Source organism: Pygocentrus nattereri, chromosome 8 (assembly GCF_015220715.1).
Source record: "Pygocentrus nattereri isolate fPygNat1 chromosome 8, fPygNat1.pri, whole genome shotgun sequence".
In the NCBI taxonomy this organism is placed as follows: domain Eukaryota; kingdom Metazoa; phylum Chordata; class Actinopteri; order Characiformes; family Serrasalmidae; genus Pygocentrus; species Pygocentrus nattereri.
Genome location: NC_051218.1, coordinates 10925616 through 10948148, shown reverse-complemented (window position 1 = coordinate 10948148; position 22533 = coordinate 10925616). Strand labels below are relative to the sequence as shown.

Here is a 22533-nt window from a genome sequence, read left to right as displayed (position 1 = left end):
CATCATGACATTAGTAACAAGCGCATATTTACAGCGACTGTTAAGGACCAATGGAAAACTGACTCGATGTGTAACACACTAAGTGGAATCTGCTTGGGTCTGTATCGCCTACGGGACAGCTAAAAATATCAGCTAGTGTAAACCAAACTGCGGCAAACTCACAGCAACACAAACCATTGCAGCTTCCATTTGCTGTGGCCATATAAGGTGGAGGAGGAAGTCAGTTCATCGAAGGATGGAGCGCACTTGCATTGTCTACATGCATCTCAAGTCGTCAATAGTTTATGAAAGGACTGATTGAGGCAACTTACTCTACTTAGACTCTGATGTTTCTTGATTGTATGAGTTCAAAGTCATCTACTGCATCTCAAAGGCTTCAGTGCAGTATAGATGCCGGTGATTGTATGCTGCTTCTGAAGAATAAAGTACTTATATAGAGTGAAGATGCACTTTAATATCTGTGAGCTTTGCCGCATCAGTGTCTTTTACCATGTTTGGTTATGCTGGGCCACAGCAGCCCCTCCACCCCACTCCAAAGCACTGTGTGTCATGGAACACGAACGCTTTCTCATCTTTAAGGCCTCTGCCTGTTGTTTCCACATGGCTCTGCTGGGGTAATCCATGACTGTGGGCATCTGTACGCGGGCACAGTGGCACTCATTCCATAACTTTTTGGTATTTAGTGTGTCTACTCTTATCACAGCTTCCCTTCTTTTCAGGAGACTTGCTTTCAATTTTTCAAAGAAATACAAAGGTATCTTTTTCTAAAGTTCAGTCTTAGAAGCTGGTTGCATTTTCTTCTTTTTTGTTCATCTCTAACTACATATTCTCTAACTTTTGCACAGCGCTGTATATCTCATTCGTGTGGAAATGATGAACAGATTTGAGTCAAGTCAATTCAGTGCATCACTTTTTTCCGCACAGTGAGGGAGCTAATAAACTGCCAGCTTCCAGCTGTTCCAGCTTCTTACAGCATGACGCTCCTTACCTGATTTGTGGCCTAAGCTGTAATTGCTGGCGCTAATTAAAAGAATACAACAGCTCACTGCCCTCAACTTTGATGGCACTGCTGAATAAACCTGCAAACATGCTGTAAAAAGTTTCATTCTTTCATCTTGTCCATGTAAATCTGGTTGTCATGTAAACAAGGACATAGAGGCTGGATGAATGCACGGGAGGATATCATGTGCTGGTGGTGGATTCTTAAACTTCCTAAATGTATATATGTACATGCAAAATGTTCATGCTATATTTACTTTAATGTTTGTATAGTATAGACAGACACAAGAGCCCTGCTGTCATTTATAGCTTTATGCTATTTTCAATATTTAAACATATCATTGCTGTCCAAATGTAATGATACATTTTTGGCTATATTTAATTCTATTACTTGATGAGGAAATAAGTTGTTTCCTCTACTACATGAGCCATACATTCAGAAGAGCATTGAGCTGGAATCTGTATAAAATCTGTCCACTTATGGCTGAACCACAGTATCAGAACACATTTGAGTTTGAAAAGAATACTTACAGCAATTTATCCCCAGTTTCAGTGATGAATCAGGCATATGCAAATCCAGTTTTTTGCACCATCGTCTAGGAATGCAGCGCTGTAAAGTTTCGCCTTAATGTGGCGTTAATGTGCGCAGATCCACAATGAATGGGGCACGTTTGAGCGCATTGGAGAAGCATTTACAAAGAAACCTGCTCAGTGTCCTTGATCCAGCCCAGCATTGCAGTGGTCAGCTTTTGCAGTCTCTTGTTTCCCCGTTTTCCCTTTCATGGTTAGAGTCAAGCGCTATAACTATGTGAATAATGTTTTGTTAATATGAAGAATCTTCTCTCGAGCAACTACTGGTTTGTCACTGTATAAATCAGGGTAGCAGGTAGTCTGTCAGCGGCTTGACCTGCGGCAGATGATTTGAGCATCTGGGCTGAGCTTGTGTAGATTTAAGGCTGGGCCTGCATCCCACCATGGAGTGCATTCTGGATCTGTGTGCTTGTCTTGTCTTCACATGATAATGCTTTACAGCCAAACTACATGGTGGTTCGTTACCTTACCTGCCTGTCTCTGTATTGAGAGACCTCATAGTGTATGCCTCTCTGATGCTACATAGGTTGACACATTTTTGGCTCTGGCAACAGTTTGAGGTCATGGATGTCTTCAAATTTGTCCTTTTCTCCCATTATTGTTTACTATGTGTTCCAGAAAGGCTCTCTTAGTTCTTTGTTCATGAGCAAGACGTTTCATTTAGCTGGGAGTAGGTCACTAAAAGGAGTGGAATTCTGACTCCAGCATTTTTGGAATTTCAAGACCACAAGAGGGAGAACTATGGTGAAGGCAATGTGCCCAGGAACTGTAATCAATCGCAGATGTGTAAATTCGAATATGTCCTCAGCCTGTGTCATGTGGAAATGATTTGTGGGCTTGATCCTACCTTGTGGTAAGAAAGCTGGACAGAAAGGCAGAGAGCCTGGGAAATCTATAACGTGCCCAGCACTATCGAGTCAGCGCTCTGTTCTTTTTCCTTCAAGCTTTAGGAAGAGCGAAGAAGGATATAAGACTAAGGAGGAGCAAATTCCTTCATGCACAGTAAGTGTCGAATTAACCCATTACAGAGGTACAAAGCTTACTCTTTAAGAGTTCATTCATCAGTGATGGGTTTACTGTACCAAGACGTTCTGCAGGATCTGAAATCAAGTGTTTCTTTAAGAGGTGCTGCTTAGCTCCTTAAACTCTGCACTCTTAGTAAGAAAGAATCCTAAGTGGTTGTTGGTTGTTGAAATATGGTTCCACAAAAATTTAATTGGACCCTTAACATGTGGAAGTTCTTTAAAAAGGCTTTTGACAGCACTCATCCTTTACAAAAGTCATTCTTCATTAAAGAACCAAAAGTCATTCTTCTATGGCGTCACTCCAAAGAGCCTCTTTTAACAGTTTTATGTTTAAGAATTGGATCCTGATGTCCATTCCTCTGTCATATATACAGTACTGTGCAGAAGTCAGAGATTGCTTTCATTGAGCACAAATGAAATTTCCACTTAAAACATCCATTAACAAGTTATAGCAAGTTATTAATATCAGGAAACAAGTTATTCAACATCATGAAAAAAGCAAAAAACGCATGTAATCACATAGAAGCAAAATTATATCAGATTTTCAGGATGTAGTGTGTTCAGTCTTTGCCTTTATTGCAGCTTCCATTCTTTTCAGAGGACTTGCTTTCCGTTTTTCTAAGAAATCTGCAGGGAGATTTTTTCACACCTCCAAAGTTCAGTCCTAGACATTGGTTGCATTTTCTGCCTATCACAAGTCCAAGTAATCCCCGCAACAAATTTAGTCCATTAAACCTCACTCTAGATGTCCAGTTTTGGTGTTCCTCTCTTTTTTGTCTATTTTCTTTTCTCAGTAAGAGCTTCTTGGCAGCTACACATCCTTTTAGACTCATAGTGTTGAGTTGTCTTCTCACAGTGGAAGAATGGACAGAAAGACCAGATTTAAAGCAAGAGTAGAGCTTGACTTCCTATTAAAGATAAAAAAATTAAGTACTGCCTATTTCTGATATTGGCAGTTTTCTTATGCGTCTATTATTATGCGTCTAAGTCTATTATTTTATATCTAATCTGCTCAGAAATATCTCCTTCAGCATTTTAGGTGCATGTGAGAAAGACATTTGCAAGGCAGCTGAGGTGTGTTTGGGTAGTTGCTTGGTGTCTCTTTGAAGGGAACGTGATTGGCCAGGTTTCCGTTCAAACATTTCGCAAATTATACGTGCACTTGTGAAATTTTGGCAGTCATGTACACTACAGTTTTACACTACAGTTTTACACTACAGTTTTACACTACAGTTTTGTAAAGGAACATGGCTTAGGCACCCATGATTAGGGGCTGTATATAAATGAGCAAGGTGGAGAGATTTAACTCGGTTATTGCTTTAAGTGGAATTATCTTTATAGCCATTTGCCATCTTTTTATGGGCGTGTTGTTTGCAGCTCAGGCAGGGTGAGCAACGGCCCTTCTAATGAGGGCTGAAATCTCTGTGTCACTCCAACGTTGTCCACCTTCATCTGGAAACTCAAACGCACCAGACAGTTCTGGGAGCATACAAGCTTTGGATTAGGCATCTCAGAATGTCAAAAGCAACCTTCGATGAGCTATGCGCCATTATTGGACCATTTGTAGGATCATTTCGCACTTACGGCTGGATATGTCATCGTTTATTTGCAAAATGGTTTTCCATTGCCCTATTTCACATTTCAGCTTTAGCGAAATTCTAACTTTTCCACCTTTTTGTGATATTTGGATGTTTTTTCTAATTGTGGTTTTTGGAACTTTTGTGTATTTTTCTGTTAAACTGCTTTTTTCAGACACTGAAATGAATAACTTTACAGAATCTTACTGGCTCAGATTTCAGTGATGATGACAGGAACCAGAGGTTGTGAACTCTATAATGCAAATATAGACATTTTATGCACCATCCAAAATGGCCAGTGAATCTACAAGAGATTTTACAGTGGGGCTAAAAAGTATTTAGTCAGCTACTATTTGTGCAATACATTCTCCTACTTAGAAAGATGAGACAGGTCTGTAATTTTCATCACAGGTACACTTCAACTATGAGAGACAAAATGAGAAAAAAAAAATCCAGGAAATCACATTGTCTGATTTTTAAAGAATTTATTTGTAAATTATGGTGGAAAATAAGTATTTGGTACCAACAAGCAAGATTTCTGGCTCTCACAGACCTGTAACTTCTTCTTTAAGAAGCTCTTCTGTCCTCCACTCGTTACCTGTATTAATGGCACCTGTTTGACCTCGATATCTGTATAAAAGACACCTGTCCACAGCCTCAAACAGTCAGACTCCAAACTTAACCATGTCCAAGACCAAAGAGCTGTCGAGGGACACCAGGAAGAAAATTGTAGACCTGCACCAGGCTGGGAAGAGTGAATCTACAATAGGCAAGCAGGTTGGTGTGAATAAATCAACTGTGGGAGCAATTGTAAGAAAATGGAAGACATACAAGACCATGGATAATCTCCCTCGATCTGGGGCCCCACGCAAGATCTCATCCCGTGGGGTCAAAATGATCATGAGAACGGTGAACAAAAATCCCAGAACTACACAGAGGGACCTGATGAATGACCTGCAGAGAGCTGGGACCAAAGTAACAAAGGCTACCCTCAGTAACACACTACGCCGAGAGGGACTCAAATCCTGCAGTGTCAGGCGTGTCCCCCTGCTTAAGCCAATACATGTCCAGGCCCATCTAAAGTTTGCCAGAGAGCATATGGATGATCCAGACGAGGACTGGGAGAATATCATGTGGTCAGATGAAATCAAAATAGAACTTTTTGGTAAAAACTCAACTCGTCGTGTTTGGAGGAAGAAGAATGCTGAGTTGCATCCATACCTACTGTGAAGAATGGGGGTGGAAACATCATGCTTTGGAGCTGTTTTTCTGCAAAGGGGACAGGACGACTGATCCGTGTTAAGGGAAGAATGAACAGGGCCATGTATTGTGAGATTTTAAGCCAAAACCTCCTTCCATCAGTGAGAGCATTGAAGATGGAACGTGGCTGGGTCTTCCAGCATGACAATGATCCCAAACACACCGCTCGGGCAACGAAGGAGTGGCTTCGTAACAAGCATTCCAAGGTCCTGGAGTGGCCTAGCCAGTCTCCAGACCTCAACCCCATAGAAAATTTGTGGAGCGAGTTGAAAGTCCGTGTTGCCCAGCGACAGCCCCAAAACATCACTGCTCTAGAGGAGATCTGCAGGAGGAATGGGCCAAAATACCAGCTACAGTGTGTGCAAACATGGTGAAAACTTGCAGGAAACGTTTGACCTCTGTCATTGCCAACAAAGGTTATGTTACAAAGTATTGAGTTGAACTTTTGTTATTGACCAAATACTTATTTCCCACCATAATTTACACATAAATTCTTTAAAAATCCTACAATGTGATTTCCTGGATTTTTTTTTCATATTGTCTCTCATAGCTGAAGTGAACCTATGATGAATATTACAGACCTCTCTCATCTTTCTAAGCAGGAGAACTTGCACAATCAGTGGCTGACTAAATACTTTTTTGCCCCACTGTATATGTAATGATATTATATGATCATAGTAAAATAGTGGTAAATCTGAAAAAAAAATATTTTCCTGAGGGACTATTTTGCCATACAGTACACTGAATGCATTAAAAAAATATGTTTGTCCAAAATTTGATCTCAAAACATTTATAAAACAGGCAGAAAACATGTCTCAGGCATCAGGCAACATATTCATATCGATCCATAACATATTCGTGTGATAGTTTTCTGTGAGGGAGCTTTTAGAGGCTTTTCAGAATCAGTTTCTTATTACCACCTCTTTGAAGATCTCTGGCTCTGTGAGTTACTCTACAATGGAATATTTCATATCAAATTCCACTGAACTTTGAATCTCACTGATTGAACTATGCAGAAATTTTTTAAAAAGCTGTAAAGTTGTCCTTTGGGAATGGTCTCTGACTTTTGCACAGCACTGCACATACATTAGTTTCATAGTAGTTATTGAATGTCATAGTAATTCATGAGTAAAAACATCAGTAACTGAATGACAGGTAAGCAGTTTAAGAGGCTGACCTTCCCTCAGGTTAAGTTAGTGTTCTGTAAGAAAATCCCTCTCAGCTGAAACAGATCAGCTCTCCGCTGACAGAAATGACAGCTTTTGGGAGGGGACGCATGTCCCCCAAACACCACTCTGGCCCTCTTTCCGGGTCACCGAGGCACAAAAGGCTCAAGTCCTGCACATATGGAGGCTCTTTGGAGGAGAGCCACAGATTTGAGCCATGCACCTGGAGAGGAGCCAAGGCAAACAGGCCCGGAGCTCCAGTGGACTTATCCGTCGCGTCCACTCACCGGGCAGCTGCCTGCTCCACTCCAGCTCCAGCACTCTACACATGTGGAGCAGACACAGGAGCACAGACGAAGCATTGTGTCACCCCGAGCTTAATTGTTCCCATGTAGATGCAGCTGTGTGCTGGAGTAAGATGGAGGTCTGTGTGTCAATAAGAAGGCTTGACTGGGTTCCTCAATCAGCCACTATTGCCCACTCTGTCAGTGTTGTGATGGACATCATAGCCTGGATCAGGGTAGATAAGAATTTTTCTTAAAATTCATTATTAAAAAAGTTTGGGAAAATCTCAAGTATTCTCTTTTAAATGTCTTAGTTGTTTTCCAAAGGAGGCTATTAACGCCCAATCCCATTTCTTATTTTTACCCCTACCTCTGTTTCACCTTGCCCCTTGAAACTGAGTCACAAGGTGTAGTGGTTGAAATCTTACCCTATAAAATGGGACCCTCAAAGATCTTTACTTCATTAACAGCTACTAGATCTGCTCTGTAGACAACCCTGCCAGTCTGCAATGACAGCAGAGGAGGGTACCATCTCACTCCTGGGCTTTAGTTGCATTTAGGCAATCATAAGCCTTCAAAAAGGGGATTGAGAATGCAACAATCATTTATTATTACCCACTCCTAATTCATTGGTTATAAAAAGCTGATGTCTTCTATAAGCCAGCTTCTTGGTTGATTTTTTTCCTGCAGCAGTTACATTTATTCCCAGTTTAAGGTAGAACGGGAAATTTAGCTAGCTAGCTACTATGACATCAGCGAACTACTAGCAATTTTTATGCTTGTTATTAAGAAAAGAACCACAATACAATGAAATGGCATTAAACTAAGACAGTACAATGGTTATTGTATTTTTAACAGAGAAAATTCTTACATTTCTGGGTTTCTTTGGTCATTCATGCAGCTGTCTTACTGTTTTTTTCTGATAACACGCCTCTGAAAAACCATGTAACCAAGTAGCCCTAACACGTCACCCTCCCCCTTTATCTCAACCAAATTTGGGATAAACGAATGAATGGGCAATAGGCAGCTATAAAAAGGGACTGGTTATGCTAGGTTAGCTTTAACTCGCTAAGTTTCTATGAACAGAAGGATAGACGGTTTAGAAAATGTGTGTGTGTGTGTGTGTGTGTGTGTGCGTGTGCGTGTGTGTGCGTGTGCGTGTGTGTGCGTATGGTCAGGGGAATGCCTATGGAAGAAGGGGAATGCATACCCAAGATTAGGTCCACCCACCAGTTTACATGGAGAGGAGAGAAATATGGTGAAATACATGGGTCATTTATTGGTTATTGGAACATTATTCAAAGGGTAATACATGTTCAGTGTTTGCCTGCAAGAACAAGATTAACCTTCTTAAAAAGAAAGCACAGATATAAGTACCCTGGGTTTTAAACTGAAGAGTTAAGAGCATGCGCCCTGTGGTTTAGATCTAGTTAGGGCTGTGATCTTCCTTCATTGATGGTTTAATTCTATACAACTCTATTGTGGAACACATGTGCATTTTGGAAGGAAGAGCCTTAAAAATAAAAACACACCTCTTTCCTCATATTATAATGAGTTTTTGCCACTGGATCTCAACAGTAGTAATAATAGCACTCACTGTAAGGTAAAACGTGTATAAAACCCATTGTTTTTGTGCTGAAGATTAAGACATTATGTCTGCCAAAGTGTGGTCAGTGGGGCCTATAATGGGAGACAAACACTGGAGTGGTGGGCAGCAATAAAAGCACCCAGGGAGCAGTTTGGGGTTAGGTACCTTGCTCAAGGGCACCTCAGTCACATAGTTGGCTCAGGGGATTGAACCAGCAACCTTCTGGTCACAGGAATGGTTCCCTAACCTCCAGCCCACGGCTACCCCCGAAAATGATTCACTGCATATTGAGGAAAAAAATAAACATGAAATGGCCTGTACAAAAGTTTTGGCATATTTTGTATTTTATGTTTTCTTTTTTCCAAGATGTTTAAGCATGTTTCCTACAGAATATGTATTCATTTATTTTCACAAATCCACAAAGCGTGTAATTTAACTTGATATTATCAGTTCATTAGAAAATGTGGATAACTTTCAAAGAAGTGGAATACTTTTGCAAGCCACTTCATACAGCACTTCAAGCTGCTCATATATGATCACTTACTTTCAGCATTGACTAGATTTCTCTGATTTGACCATAGATGGGTGTGAGAGCTTCACTGCATCTATACCTTTGTTATATTTCAGCCATGACTGTTATTTGACTGTTCTTCACAGAATCGATAGTACAGGCCTGTCTCCCCATTGAATACAAGCATGATGGTGAACAGAACAACATGCATGTTTAGAGATATGTTTTGCTTTATGTCTGACAGTGTTGCTACTTATGAGTTCCTTACTGTATATGGTGGACAGTATGACAGGGACTGTGAACACTCACGTAAGAGCAAGAAGCTTTTCAGCTAAACAGGCTCTTAATATGTACAGGGCATTGAGCACAGTCCCGTCCCCCATTAAAAAACAATCTGTTTTGTTTTTGCCTCACTTTGGTTGCATCAACACTCATTTTTTCTGGGAATGTAAGCAGATTAGCGTATTGTTTAACTAATGGATCCGTGCAGTTAACATATACACTTCCCAAACCTCTCGAGTTGGGATAATATGTTCTGCAACATTCGAAAATGCACGGGAAACTAAAGCTGTAAATACAAATGCACACATGCACTGGTGATTTATTTTTATTAGGTTTTCTTAGCCAGAACGTCTGGAAGTGGAGTGTTTTTGTTTGGATCTCTTATTCCTTCCTCCAATGACCTGGAGAGAAGTCAAATATTGCATTTCCAGACCACGCAAAACATATGCTTTGTGTTCTCCCACCGTGGCCGTCTCTGCTAGGCTGCACTGTCCCCATAGCCTGCAGTATCCTCACAGCAACCCTAAAGACTCTGCAGACCCCAGCATGGAGGAACAAACTTTGCTGCCTCCATATTTAGCTGATAAGTTGAATCAGATGTGTTAAACAGAGAAATTAGCATTCTGCAGACTGCATTGCTAAATCATCACACACCTCCAGCCAAAGAGTTGTTTTGTAATCTTACATATAGGCCTGTCCAAATCACAATTTTTTAAGCTGACCAGAGTTGTTTTTGCAATTATCTTTTTACAGTTATATTCGCATCACAAGAGAAAGTAATCTGGGTGCATTTTCACTGGATTTAAGGCAAATATATGTAAATAAAAGAAACATGCCATAGGTCTTAGCAAAATAGCAAGACTTCTTAGTTCAGACTGTTGCTATGGCACTTTTAGAGGGCAGCAGTGAGTAACGTTTGTTTATTTGATGTTTGTTAATAACAGCTTTAGAGGGCAGCAGTGAGTAACGTTTGTTTATTTGATGTTTGTTAATAACAGCTTTAGAGGGCAGCAGTGAGTAACGTTTGTTTATTTGATGTTTGTTAATAACAGCTTTAGAGGGCAGCAGTGAGTAACGTTTGTTTATTTGATGTTTGTTAATAACAGCTTTAGAGGGCAACAGTGAGTAACGTTTGTTTATTTGATGTTTGTTAATAACAGCTTTAGAGGGCAGCAGTGAGTAACGTTTGTTTATTTGATGTTTGTTAATAACAGCTTTAGAGGGCAGCAGTGAGTAACGTTTGTTTATTTGATGTTTGTTAATAACAGCTTTAGAGGGCAGCAGTGAGTAACGTTTGTTTATTTGATGTTTGTTAATAACAGCTTTAGAGGGCAGCAGTGAGTAACGTTTGTTTATTTGATGTTTGTTAATAACAGCTTTAGAGGGCAACAGTGAGTAATGTTTGTTTATTTGATGTTTGTTAATAACAGCTTTAGAGGGCAGCAGTGAGTAACGTTTGTTTATTTGATGTTTGTTAATAACAGCTTTAGAGGGCAGCAGTGAGTAACGTTTGTTTATTTGATGTTTGTTAATAACAGCCTTAGAGGGCAGCAGTGAGTAACGTTTGTTTATTTAATGTTTGTTAATAACAGCTTTAGAGGGCAGCAGTGAGTAATGTTTGTTTATTTAATGTTTGTTAATAACAGCTTTAGAGGGCAGCAGTGAGTAATGTTTGTTTATTTGATGTTTGTTAATAACAGCTTTAGAGGGCAACAGTGAGTAACGTTTGTTTATTTGATGTTTGTTAATAACAGCTTTAGAGGGCAGCAGTGAGTAATGTTTGTTTATTTGATGTTTGTTAATAACAGCTTTAGAGGGCAGCAGTGAGTAATGTTTGTTTATTTGATGTTTGTTAATAACAGCTTTAGAGGGCAGCAGTGAGTAATGTTTGTTTATTTGATGTTTGTTAATAACAGCTTTAGAGGGCAGCAGTGAGTAACGTTTGTTTATTTGATGTTTGTTAATAACAGCTTTAGAGGGCAGCAGTGAGTAACGTTTGTTTATTTGATGTTTGTTAATAACAGCTTTAGAGGGCAGCAGTGAGTAACGTTTGTTTATTTGATGTTTGTTAATAACAGCTTTAGAGGGCAACAGTGAGTAACGTTTGTTTATTTGATGTTTGTTAATAACAGCTTTAGAGGGCAGCAGTGAGTAACGTTTGTTTATTTGATGTTTGTTAATAACAGCTTTAGAGGGCAGCAGTGAGTAATGTTTGTTTATTTGATGTTTGTTAATAACAGCTTTAGAGGGCAGCAGTGAGTAACGTTTGTTTATTTGATGTTTGTTAATAACAGCTTTAGAGGGCAGCAGTGAGTAACGTTTGTTTATTTGATGTTTGTTAATAACAGCTTTAGAGGGCAACAGTGAGTAACGTTTGTTTATTTGATGTTTGTTAATAACAGCTTTAGAGGGCAGCAGTGAGTAACGTTTGTTTATTTGATGTTTGTTAATAACAGCTTTAGAGGGCAGCAGTGAGTAACGTTTGTTTATTTGATGTTTGTTAATAACAGCTTTAGAGGGCAGCAGTGAGTAATGTTTGTTTATTTGATGTTTGTTAATAACAGCTTTAGAGGGCAGCAGTGAGTAACGTTTGTTTATTTGATGTTTGTTAATAACAGCTTTAGAGGGCAGCAGTGAGTAACGTTTGTTTATTTGATGTTTGTTAATAACAGCTTTAGAGGGCAACAGTGAGTAACGTTTGTTTATTTGATGTTTGTTAATAACAGCTTTAGAGGGCAGCAGTGAGTAATGTTTGTTTATTTGATGTTTGTTAATAACAGCTTTAGAGGGCAGCAGTGAGTAATGTTTGTTTATTTGATGTTTGTTAATAACAGCTTTAGAGGGCAGCAGTGAGTAACGTTTGTTTATTTGATGTTTGTTAATAACAGCTTTAGAGGGCAGCAGTGAGTAACGTTTGTTTATTTGATGTTTGTTAATAACAGCTTTAGAGGGCAGCAGTGAGTAACGTTTGTTTATTTGATGTTTGTTAATAACAGCTTTAGAGGGCAGCAGTGAGTAACGTTTGTTTATTTGATGTTTGTTAATAACAGCTTTAGAGGGCAACAGTGAGTAACGTTTGTTTATTTGATGTTTGTTAATAACAGCTTTAGAGGGCAGCAGTGAGTAACGTTTGTTTATTTGATGTTTGTTAATAACAGCTTTAGAGGGCAGCAGTGAGTAATGTTTGTTTGATGTTTGTTAATAACAGCTTTAGAGGGCAGCAGTGAGTAATGTTTGTTTATTTGATGTTTGTTAATAACAGCTTTAGAGGGCAGCAGTGAGTAATGTTTGTTTGTTTGAGCTTGAGCTTCATTTGTTGTCAGGTTAAAGCTCCTAAATATCAATTAATGATGCGTCATTCACGAATGAGTCGGCTCTTTAAGGTGAATACTGGGAGCCACCTCGTGTTGAGGAACCCCTGGGAACACTCTGAGGGCCTGTTATTAAATGAAGACAAAACAAATGGTTCTGCCCCCTCATTATTCCCAACACCTGTGTTTTGTTAGTTCTTTGCTGTGTTTCTAAGTGTGCCCTGCTAGTTATTCTAATTTTTGACTCTGACCTGTTGTTTGCTGATGATGGATTCATTGTTTTGCCTGCATTTTTCTCGTCTGCTTGTCTTGTAAGTACTGCCTCTCGAAATTAAACCAGTCAGACTACTTACTAGCATCTAAGTTTCTTTGTTTTGTGAGAAACATAATGCTATTTTTGTTCATTGAAAAGTAGACAAAGGTTTTATTGAAAAGCAAATGATAGACAATATTGTTAACTTGGATAATTAAAAAACAGCGCTGTTGAATGAAGAGTCATGCCCATCTCTGGCATCAACACCTAGGCAGCTAGAGCAGCTAATTTGGCCTTTTTATGCTTGTACTTTAATAGTTGAATGAAAAAAGGCAACAAAAGCACTTTTATTTATATGGCAGTTAAATATCATGAGTGTGACAGGCCCGCTCAAATAGACTAATGTGCTTTCAGATGCTGCATGACATACATCTGTAAGAATGGACAAAAGTGTGTTGCATAGCCAAAAACTGTTGTAGCAGCAATTTGAGGGTTGAATTTTGTCCATTTGTCTTTGTCAGAAACCACATATGCAAGTCTGTTTAATATTACTTAACACTTGAGGCACAGTGGGATACCAGGACAGCTCCAGTGCAAACTTGTCTTGGCTGGTTGAGTACTTTTGGGAAAAGGAGAAAATAATGTGCATTTTTTTTACCAAACTATTCCTTCATGATTACTGAATAAAAACAGAACAAAAAGCCTGTACTTTATGGGTTTTTATGGCAGACAGTGAGACAGGGAGATGTTGATAACATTGATGATGATAGTGAAGATGGCAGTGATATCCTGATGAGCCCCAAACAGACAGTACAGAGTAAGAGCAAGAGAGACTGATCGAGAGAGGGATGATGTTGGTCTAAGCTGAAGTAGTGAGTAGGGTTTGCCTTTTCTGATAGTTGTCAGAGGCAGAGGAGTGTGTAGGGAGTCCTGTTGGGATATAAAGCAGACAGTGGGAGAGATTGGTGCGTGATCATAGCTCACACTGATTGTACTGCACTATACTAATCTGTGCTCTATTCTCCACTCTGTCTCTCAGTGAGAACACAAGAGAAGATTCTGTGTGAAACACGATGGATGAGGACTTTGAACGCCGCAGAGAGCTCCGCAGACAGAAACGAGAAGAGATGCAGAAAGAAGCAGAAAAGTAAATCTCACACACACAAACACACACACACACACAATGTACATATGCCCTATATGTATTTTAGATATCGCTGCTGTCGGAGCAAAACCTCATATCTCCAAAACGATAACTTTACAGGAGAAGGAATAGACATACTTTACTGTTAATGTAAGTCAGTGGAACCAGACTATTTCTCATGTGATTTTGGGCTATTTGTTTTGGTCCATTCTTCATGAAATGTACACACAATGTAAATGGCATTAGGTACTTTTAAATTATGTCAAAAACTGAAGAATGAAAAAAATGGAGTTTTGCTCCGACAGCAGAGAATATAAATTGAGAGCTGAACTGAGGTCCGATAGATAGATAGATAGATAGATAGATAGATAGATAGATAGATAGATAGATAGATAGATAGATAGATAGATAGATAGATAGATAGATAGATAGATAGATAGATAGATAGATAGATAGATAGATACTTTATTGATCCCAAAGGACATTTAGCAGCCAGTAGCAGACACACAACACTGTACAGTAACCACGTCAGTGCTGAGAATGATCCACCACCCAAATAATACCTGAACTATGAGGGTCCATGGGGTCCTGACCACCATTATTTATATATATATATATAAACCTACTTTACTTTTCATGTAAGTCAAGGGAAGCAGACTTTTCTCCAAGTCATTTTGGGCCATTTCTTTTAGTCCATTCATCATGAAATTTACATACAATGTAAATGACAACAAGCATTTTCAAATTATGTCAAAAATGGAGATAAGGTTTTCTTCTGACAACAGTGATATCCACCAATCAGGCATAACATTATGACCACCTCCTTGTTTCTGTGCTCATTGTCCATTTTATCAGCTCCACTTACTATATAAGTGCACTACAAATTACAGACTGTAGTCCATCTGTTTCTCTGCATACTTTGTTAGTCCCTTTTTACCCTGTTCTCCAGTGGTCAGGACCCCATGGACCCTCACAGAGCAGGTATTATTTGAGTGGTGGATCATTCTCAGCACTGCAGTAACACTGACGTTGTGGTGGTGTGTTAGTGTGTGTTGCGCTGGTCTGAATGGATCAGACACAGCAGTGCTGTCCACTGTATTAAACACTCCTACCATGGTCATGGTCAGTACCGTAGTGACACTGACGTAGGGGTGGCATGTTAGTATGTGTTGCACTGGTACGAGTGGATCAGTCCACTTACTGTCCACTCTATTAGACATATCTACTTTGTTGGTCCGACTTACAGCTGTAAAAGTCAGTGACGATAGCTGATCTGCTGCTGCGCAGTTTGTGTTGGCCGCCCTCTAGTCCTTCATCTGTGGTCACAGGACACTGTTGGCTGGATATTTTTGGTTGGTGGACTGTTCTCAGTCCAGCAGTGATGCAGAGGTGTTTAAAAACTCCAGCAGCACTGCTGTGCCTGATCCACTCAGACCAGTGCAGCACACACTAACACACTACCACCACGTCAGTGTTGCTACAGTACTAAAAATACCAACAAAATAATTCCTGCTCTGCAGTGGTCTTGAGGGTCCTAACCACTGAAGAACAAGGTGAAAGAAGACTGAAACCGGATGAAAGCATGCAGACGATGTGTATATACATATACATATACATTTTAAGAATTGTCTAAGCTTGTTCTAATCCTAAACCTAGCAGGAAGAAATGGTTTTGATCAACAGAGTAATGTACTTTACTTTACGAAGTCAGGACCATTTTATCAGTCCTGCAGGTTCGCCCTGCTTTTTCTGGTCTGCCTACAGTGTCAGGACATTTTGTCCTAAATAAGATGCAGAATAAACCCACATAAACACAAAGCACACACAAACTGACTCTCATTTGCTCTGATATCTGGGAATCAAACTGTTAAAATGTCAGTGCCTGCAGTTCCATTATTTTAAGAGGTTCCATGTACCACAGTTCAGTCAGTGTTTTAGTAAAGTAGGGCTGTATGGTTGTATTGTTGTAGAGTGCTCTCTCTCTCACTCTCTCTCTTTCACTCTCTCTCTCTTTCTCGCTTTCAGGCCAAACTGGACTGGCCTGCATTTCTCCCGGCCAAACAGCACTCTCTCTCTGCTTATTCCTTATAAAGGTTGTAGCATCTGTATATCTTGCCCTCAGTGTTTTACTGGAGCGATTGCAGTGTTTGCAGTGTGCTGCTGTTTAAACAGCAGGAAAAATAAATGGTACTGTATAGAGTGTTAAAACACTGGAAAAGCTGATGTACTAAATCCACTTAATTCAAAAGTAAACAGTTTTGACATGTGTAAAATATGTGGGCGATGCAACAATATGGGAATATTTTCATGCACATATTTGTCACCCTTAGAACACTGGAACTAAATCCTCCTGGATTAGCTTTAAAGAAGATATACATATCTAGAGGTTACATATCTACAGATAAACATATCTATGGAGACATTTTTACACGTTAGCATTGCCTAAACTGCTCTTCCGGGAAAAAGATAAACACCTAAAACAAATAACGGTTTGAACAGTAAATGGTTTTATCAGTCAAATCTAATCATCAGTCCAGTGACGATAAATATTTTAAAACGCCTTATGTACTGATACTAATACAATTCTGATATCATGTTGCTTCTCTAAATATCTTCACATTTTGTCTTTCGGTTGAATTACTTTCTGAAATAATTGTGTTGATGTTATATATTTTATCCAAGTTGAACGAATATACACATTTGAATAAAGTGAATTTGGTGCATCACTTTTTTCAGCACAATAGAGGACAAAGTACTGACAATTTACATGACATTCCAAAGTGTTAGGCACAGCGTTTATGGGCTGCTGTGCAATGCTGTCAGTCAGTGGCTGTGTATTTACTCTGGGCTCATTTAATGCAGATTAGAGTCAGACTTGTCCATGCTCATTTAGTTTTCAATGGAAATGGGAAGTTGGCAAATCAGCTTTCCATTTATCTCAGCAGGCTTTGGAAATGCTTTTCTATAGTCAATATTTACATGTTTCTCATAATCTAATAAGTCACAAACACTGAACAGCCCCATGCAGTTAGGCCTTATGAAATGACTTGTTCCTGAATTATAAAAATGCACCCACTGCTTGTTTCATTGTTGTTCGTGCTGGGCTTGAGCAGAGTGTTTACAGCATGAGATGAATTGCTCTTTGTAAACAGCAGGATGATGTGACTCTCTCACCCTTCCTGGGCTTTGTCCATCCTCCTACAAATCCCACAATCCAGCAGGCCTTATATGGTCTGGCAGGCGGTTGTGTACAATTCAGGATGACAGATACACTAGTACTGTGTGTGAAAGTGAGAATGCGTAACAGCCCCTGCAGCAACTTCTAAATGAAATTCTGTATAGGTGTTTCTTACTGGGTCGGACTGAATGTCTGCATGTTATGTTATGGCAAAATAACATAAGGAAAAGCCTGAAGTTGAAAAGGAAAAATGAAAATTAATTTTTTCCATGGTGATTACAGTAAAGTAGTAATTAGCCAATAACTCAACCTGGAATGTTCAGATACGTGTTCAGATTTGTATGCTCTTACATCTGTATGTGAGTGCAGTTTGTGTGGGTGCGTAATGCACACTACTTCGTCCTTGGCAGAATCTCAGGTGCTGATGCTTTAATAAGGCCCATGGTACTTCTCTCTCATTCCCTTCCTCTCAAGATATAGAGTAACACTAACTCCTACACACACATACCGTCCGGCCTTCGCCAGCCCTCGGGCCTTCTTACTGCCCAGAGTGCAGCACTGCTCCTACACGGAGAAAGACATTCTCACTGAAATGAGTTCAGTTACAAAACCAGACACTCAAATTTAGTGGCCTTACATTCCGTGCTAAGTTTTATTCTACTGACACATCAGTTGCCACATATTCTGCTCTTCCCATTGAAATCATTCATGTTGTAATATACGTCTATCAGAGATTGGATGCCATCTAGTCAAACATTCCGCCTGTAACTCAGCTAAGCAGAATAGAGAATAATTTTGTTTTGCACATGAAGGGAGTTCCAGGCTAGAGAAAAGCAGATGAACCAAGCAAACTGGTCATTTCTGCCTCTGCGTTAAATGCTATCTACACATTCAGAAATATGTTTTGTGAGTGTTTCTTTCTTTGCGTTTGTTTGACAGTTGAGAACTGACAGTCTTATCTGACAATATCGACAGTCATATTGGTCATTAAAGCAGTTTTTAATTAAACCTATTGAAGTCTTTATTGGAATTTTTAGTATGTTAAAATCAGTGTCTATACAGTATCATTAGATCCTACGGTCACACTTTATTTGGATGGTCTCCTATAGATGATCTACGGACAATCAAATACTTGACAAACTTTCTGGTAATAGTCAATTATCAACAACATTATGGTTAGGGTCAAGTTTAGGACTAGGTGTAGGTTTTGGGTTCAGGACAGATTTAATAGAATCTTTTACACGCAACTTCAAGTTCAGTTGCATTTATTAGGTTTTAAGCCGAATGTTAGCTAAACATAGACTGAACATCTACAAAACAAATACAGTGGACTGTCCAAATAAAGTGTTACCACTCCTACTAATCACAGATTTCAAATTTCTCATTAAAAATGCAAAATACTAATTAAATGGTAACTGAAGCCACATGGAACATATCTGAGTAATGTTTCTGCTGAAATATAAAACGGTACACTCACAGTAGAAAAAGACACTAATGATAATTCTAATGCACTGTGATGAAGACCTGCTTCAGATGCGAAAAGCAGAACCATTTCCCATTTAGTGGGAAATAAGGCCACAGAATCAGACAAATGCTCTGTTAAAACTGCTGCCAATTCCACCACACTTTTCTCACTAACAGCTTTTCAGGCGGAGATATGATGGATTCTGACTGGGCAAAGCACTTCCTCCCAGCAGATATGTCATGCCGGGTGGAGGAGGCGGGGGTGGCGGGGGGGGGTCTAAGTAACACATTTTTCATTACAACATTGGAGACAGTCACAGAGCATTTCTTTCTTGTTCGTATGTGATGAAAACAATAAACTACATAATATACAATACAACTGTACAGTAATTCTGTATTGGACACCAGTTTGAGAAATTGTGGAGTGGTTTTGTGTTTGGACATTCAAAAGAGAAACTTTATTGAGATGGATGAGCCTCAAATCTTAACCACTCTTTTCATGGTAGAATGAAACCTCAAGGCATTTACACCACATCCATGCCTTCATAGTGGGAAAAAAAAACAAAATTTATTGGAAACAGGAAATATTCAGTGGGAAATTATTGATGAAAAAGCAGTCAATTTCCACATCCACCCAGCTCAGTGTATCCAAGCCCTTAACGACTTTTGAAGGGGCTCTCGTTTCTGGGAGACGGAATCTCATTCACGCTCACTTAAGGTTGTATTGTTTTTTAATGAGGAGGGCATTACATAATGATATACATTGACGTTTTTACAGTAAGTTTTTCTTGGTTGATTTTAAAATTATCTCCTGGCTGAGTCTCAATTCTGTCGCCACACTGTGGTCTGCGCCACAACAAATACAGTTCTTTCCTCCACCCTGTGGTCTACATGGTTCTTCAAGCCAGGTCAAGCAGTCAAGGATGAACATCAGGGTCATAAAGGGAAAAATTCTGGAATTCATCTGACCTGGCAGATGCCTATAAGCAGTTTACTGGACACCTGAAATAAGACATCGTCCTCCTCATAGTTCCTTAAATCAATCGATTCAAGTGGCCAACCCCGACTCCCTTAAGATTATGAGGAAGGCCTGTGCTACATTTTTCCCACAGTTCTCTTGGTCCAGCTTTCTCTGAGACACAGCTGCTTCACTCCACACCACCAGGTAAAGGAAACTCCACAGACGCTGGAATGTTTTGACTGCTGTTTTTCTTCCAGGGCTAAATAGCCAGCCATGATGTTCTAGACCTTGACAGGTTAGGCTGTTCACTAAATCGCTTCCTTTCTCCACCCTTTTGGTCTGTGTTACTTTGGGTGTTTGACAGATACAGTGCATGGATGTACAGTATGAGTATCTTGCAAATTCCTTCCTTGAAGACATTTCCTCCAAGAAAATTGCGTGCCTCTCTCTTTAGATGACCACTCCGGTTTGGAAACCCCAGAAAGGATGGGATCGTGTAGGATTTCCGTTCCGTTTTTTACCAGAACGAATAAGTGGACTTGTTGTCCCTGTTTTGAATCTTTCCACCATCCGCAACATCTGTAAATCATCGACAGGGGGATGTCGAGAGAGGGAGAGGGAAATCATACCCATTCGCTATCAATGGGCCATTTCAAATGCACTCTCTGTGTCTGATAAACACTGGCATACCATGGCAAACTGAAGCCAGGCCAGACCCATTCAGCAGTTTAACTGGGAATGAATGGTTTGGGCCAATACACTTATTGGGAGTGTTTAAAAAGGAAGGAGAAACAGTTGTGAGAATCACACTGCATGATGATGCTAATGGTGTTTCTCCTCTGAGTACCTATCTAAACTGCTCTCTGTCTGTTTCCATTTAGTCAGATTTACCTGGTAGAAAAAAATAAAGTAAGACAATGCTGGGATGTAATGGACATCAATTATTCATTCCATATTTTTATTTATGGCATACACTCTTATCCAGAGCAACTTCTTGTTCATTTTACATAGGTAGGAAAAGGTAGTGTTAGGAATCTTGCCCAAGGACTCTTATTGGTACAGTGTAGGGTGCTTACCCAGGCAGGCATTGAACCCCAGTCTACAGCATAGAAGGCAGTGGTGTCACCCACTACACTACACCAGCCACATTGCTACATGTTGAAAGGTCAGTGTTACAAAAGTTTTAGGAATAATTGCCCATTACATTAAAAACTATCAGACACACTCTTTAGACTTTACAGAGGAACTCAACAAATGGCTTCTGTTCCTGCTAAAGCCTGAGTGGACTGATAAATCAGTATGATTGGTTAGTCATTTATCTCACTGTTACTATTAGCTCTTTTAAGGGACTTTCAAACTGAACAGTCTTCCCAGTAGTTAGGCATGTTAACCACTGATAAACTTGGCATTTTTGTTGTACTTTCCAAATATTGTGTTATTCAGGTTAGTTTAGCAAAAGTAGTTTAGCAATTAAAAGTGAAAAATGACACCTAACTGTAGCTCCAGTGGCTGTTATATCTAAATAAATATATTGTTTAAACACATTTACATGTCAATTAACATAAGACAAAAGTATCAAGACAAGTATCTAGCTTTTATAAGGGACCCCTAGTACATTAACAAAAAAGAGTCCCACTTTTGCTTAGTTCACTAGATGGTGAACTTTTTAGTGTGACTTCAAATTATGTATGTGAACCAGCAACACAAAGTGGCTTTTTTATTATAGTTGTCAACAATGGAATGATAACTTATGATAAATGAGCATTTTCTTAGGTAAAGACACTATGATATTTGTTCAATTAATGGTAACGCTGTCTCAGCATTAAATGTATTGTCATGCTAATTATACATTACATGATTTAAAAAGTCATATGCTAACACCTTCCAATGTGCTTATTCAGTTTCAGTATAAATCAGTCCATAGACTTGTCTTTCCATAAGAAAGGTATCCAACATTACATGCAGGATACTGTATATCCATTGCATATATTGCGATATACAGCTCTCCTTAGAGTAGAATTATAGCCTGATATATGTAATGTCTTAGGATTAATGACATGAGTGCATAAGTATAAAACACCCTAAAAGGAACTCATGCTATGTCCGTCTGTCTAAGCTGCTGACATGTTTTATGTTCATGTTGTTTACGTTTCACCTCCTCCTTATATGAGTTATGACACTGACATACACACGCATTATGGGTGCTGTTTTTTCAGACCTATGTTTGGTCAGTCGTTAAACAGTTTTTAACTCCTTGGAGTGATGTAAAGTTTGTGATGCTTACAATCCAGCCAAGTTCTTCCTCGGCCCATCCCAATTATCTAATACACTAGTTCATAGTGAAAACCAGAAAAGTCACTCATGGGTACATGTATTTCACTCTTTCTACAGGATGAATTACCCAACATTTGATGATGATGATGATGAAGAGGCTGCCCGAGAGCGAAGGAGGCGAGCCCGGCAAGAAAGGCTACGCAACATGGAGAATGAGGAGATTAGCAGCACTGCCACAGAACTCAACAGCAATTGCAGGTGAAGTCTCACAAAATTCAACAGGTGCAATCTTATTAATTTCAGAAATCAACAGTGCTAACAAGCAAAGTCTAACAGAAATCAGTAGTGGTAACAAGCAAAGTAGAAATGCAGAAATCAATAGTGCTAACAGGTACAGTCTCACAGAAATCAACAGTGCTAACAGGTACAGTCTCACAGAAATCAACAGTGCTAACAGGTACAGTCTCACAGAAATCAACAGTGCTAACGGGTACAGTCTCACAGAAATCAACAGTACTAACGGGTACAGTCTCACAGAAATCAACAGTGCTAACGGGTACAGTCTCACAGAAATCAACAGTACTAACAGGTACAGTCTCACAGAAATCAACAGCACTAACGAGTACAGTCTCACAGAAATCAATAGTACTAACAGGTACAGTCTCA

The 22533-nt window shown here is 39.4% G+C and overlaps 1 protein-coding gene across 5 annotated transcripts in view; it reads left to right on the top strand.

Moving 5' to 3' along the window:
• cald1b (caldesmon 1b) overlaps positions 1-22533 on the top strand; it is a 46055-nt gene that overhangs the window by 5385 nt on the left and 18137 nt on the right. For 4 of the 5 annotated variants that reach the window (XR_005130586.1, XR_005130587.1, XM_017690273.2 and 1 more), the window contains exons 2-3: positions 13887-13994; positions 21985-22125. Coding sequence is in view for 3 of the 5 variants with exons in the window: in XM_017690273.2 (XP_017545762.1) it covers positions 13921-13994; positions 21985-22125 (215 nt within the window). In the remaining 2 variants the exon portion in view is untranslated. Of the gene's footprint in view, positions 1-2493; positions 2593-13886; positions 13995-21984; positions 22126-22533 lie in introns of those variants that run through there. The other variant, XM_017690271.2, reaches the window with a different exon arrangement.